Source organism: Montipora foliosa, chromosome 8 (genome assembly GCF_036669935.1).
Source record: "Montipora foliosa isolate CH-2021 chromosome 8, ASM3666993v2, whole genome shotgun sequence".
Taxonomy (NCBI): Eukaryota; Metazoa; Cnidaria; class Anthozoa; order Scleractinia; family Acroporidae; genus Montipora; species Montipora foliosa.
In genome coordinates, this window is record NC_090876.1 from 48626896 (window position 1) to 48629395 (window position 2500).

At 37.0% G+C, this 2500-nt stretch overlaps 1 protein-coding gene across 4 annotated transcripts in view; it reads left to right on the forward strand.

Moving 5' to 3' along the window:
- LOC138012537 (partitioning defective 3 homolog) overlaps nucleotides 1–2500 on the forward strand; it is a 34266-nt gene that overhangs the window by 18384 nt on the left and 13382 nt on the right. For all 4 annotated transcript variants that reach the window (XM_068859337.1, XM_068859338.1, XM_068859335.1 and 1 more), the window contains 2 exons: nucleotides 17–763; nucleotides 1900–2021. In XM_068859337.1, coding sequence (XP_068715438.1) covers nucleotides 17–763; nucleotides 1900–2021 — 869 coding nt within the window. The remainder of the gene's footprint in view (nucleotides 1–16; nucleotides 764–1899; nucleotides 2022–2500) is intronic.

The following is a 2500-nucleotide window of genomic DNA, read 5'->3' on the forward strand; positions in this document are numbered from 1 at the left end:
CTTTTTCTTCCCCAAGTTACTTGCAGTCTTTCAAGAGGGTTCTACTATCCACCGGCCAACACAGAATGGGGGGTATCGAAGTGCTTCATCAGCTGGAACTGCAAGCCCAGATTTCTCGGCTCCGGAGGATGAGTCACCGAAGTACATAGAGGAACCACATACTCACAAACCGTACCTACCTATTGACAGTAAGGTTGAAAACACCAATGGAGAAATTATTAGCAATTCATCAAGGTCAACAAAGAGCCCTCCACCCACAGTGGCGCCAAAACCTCTGAGAACAGTGCGGCACATAAGTGTCAGTAGTAGAACGTCTTACAATGAATCTGTGCCATCAGAGGATTCTGGGATTTCTATGCGTGATGATCGTGATAGATACCGAATCGGTTCAGATTCGTCAAAGTCTGAGATAAATGGGATTTCTATGCGTGATGATCGTGATAGATACCGAATCGGTTCAGATTCGTCAAAGTCTGAGATAAATGAAAATGTGTCAGTGAAACATGCGATTTACAGGAGAAAATCTGGAGAAACCACTTTTGCCGCTATAGGTATGCCCATGAAAAGGGCACTTTACAATGGTCTTTCAAATGATGACAGAACACGTCTTTCCTCAACTAGTTCTGATCATGCTGATACTGAGAACAGTGAAGTTGAAGAGGAGACATTTTCTTTGGGACGTAATTCGACACGAAAGTCTATGTTTTCAGACAGCCCGATGATGGACAGATGGGCTGAATTGCAGGAACAAAAGATGTTCGAGGTAAGTGAAAACAAATTACCCATTGAAAGTTATGTTAAATATTTGAAATAACAAAAAGCAAATGCATCGCCAGAAAGAACATCCACAGATTAGTATTAAGTACTATGAAACTTTAATTTGAAAAAATATATTATTTTTTTATGGTCGGTGACACATCTTCAGCTTAAGGTCTCGGTAAAGGAAAATGAGGTGTCTGCAGAAAAATAAAATTTGTCGCGCCCCCATTTTTTGTATAGCATCAAAGTATATATCATATTTATTTAAAGCTAATAGATTGAATTATTTGAAGAAAGTCTTAGTTTTTTGGTGTTTACTGCTGCCTTATAGCTTTGAGGCCTCAAACTCAGAGTGACTGAGTCTGCTGCAGAAGCTCCTACCCCTTCACTTTATTGCATCTTAGTCACAGATGAATGCACTCCAATACTGTGTGAGGAATTTTTGATACACTATATGTTAAGAATTGAAGGAGATATCATGTACCAAAGTTGAAACTCTCATCTCATACTTAATTTGGGCAGAAAAAGTGCTATAAAATCAGTCTCCAAAGACAAATGAAAAATTCCTCACACTGTATTTAGGGTAGTACAATCATCTATTAGAACTGAAAATTTGGAAGCAATATCTTAAAACCTGTCGGTACAGGAGGTCTGAGAAGTTTTAATTTTGGCGTCAAAATAAACTCCTAGAAAATCGAGCTTGAAGATTAAATGCATGCAGTTCACGGTATGCTGAATAACTCCGCCACCTACTTGAAAGCCAATCATGCTGAGCCAATCACATTCGGACAGCATTTGGTTTGGGGGGAGGAGGGGAGGGGGCAACGTTAAACTGCAATATACAAACAGCAAAGCTTTAAAATTATTGGTTTCGTGTACAAGGCCAAAATAAGACTGAAAATGGTAATAAAACGTTAGTAATATAGGGGGTCAAGTGTACATAGATGGACTCTAAAGAGGTATATTGAACTGTGGTTCAATAATATTATTATTGGTCTGACAATGCAGTACTTTCAAGGTGTGTGCAATCTGTCACCTGCATTATATTTGCAGTAATATGATGTAAGTTTGCTATTTGGCCTTGAAATTTTTAAAAGTGTAAATCAATTGGTGTCTAAATCTGCATCATTATCTTAAAAGGTAAATAATAACAGAAAAGAACCAGTGAGTAATGTCACATCTCCATCAGAGCCAAGCTCAAATGAACCTGACTTTGGTGTAAAATATGACGAGAAGGATTCATTTACTTCAGAAAGCAGTGGGTAAGATACAAAGAACATTATTTAGTTTTTAACGTGAGCAATTATTTGCCTCTCTCTCTTTTTAGTGTTGTTTGCTTTTATGACCAAGTGGACATTTCATTAATTTTGTCAGCAACGGTCAAGAAGATCCTTCATTTTTAACTGTACAAACGTACTGTTTTGCCCTATATTTTTGTTATTTTCATCTGGAACGTCTTTACAAGAACTACTAATTCCGTTTTAAATTAAGATGCCATCAATTAAGTACTTTTGTTTTGTGTTCATGATATAAGGTTTTGAATTTCACTGATTTTAGTGCGTGTGTCATACTTTGTCTAACACTTTCAGTTTTAACAAATTCGAATTGCAAACATTTGTCTTTCAAATTTGATAAGCTTAGCAATAAATACAAAAAATCATTCGTACAAAATTTGTGGTAGGATTAACTACCATAGCACAGGTTCCCCAAACTGACACAATCAGTGAAGTATTGGAGGAAA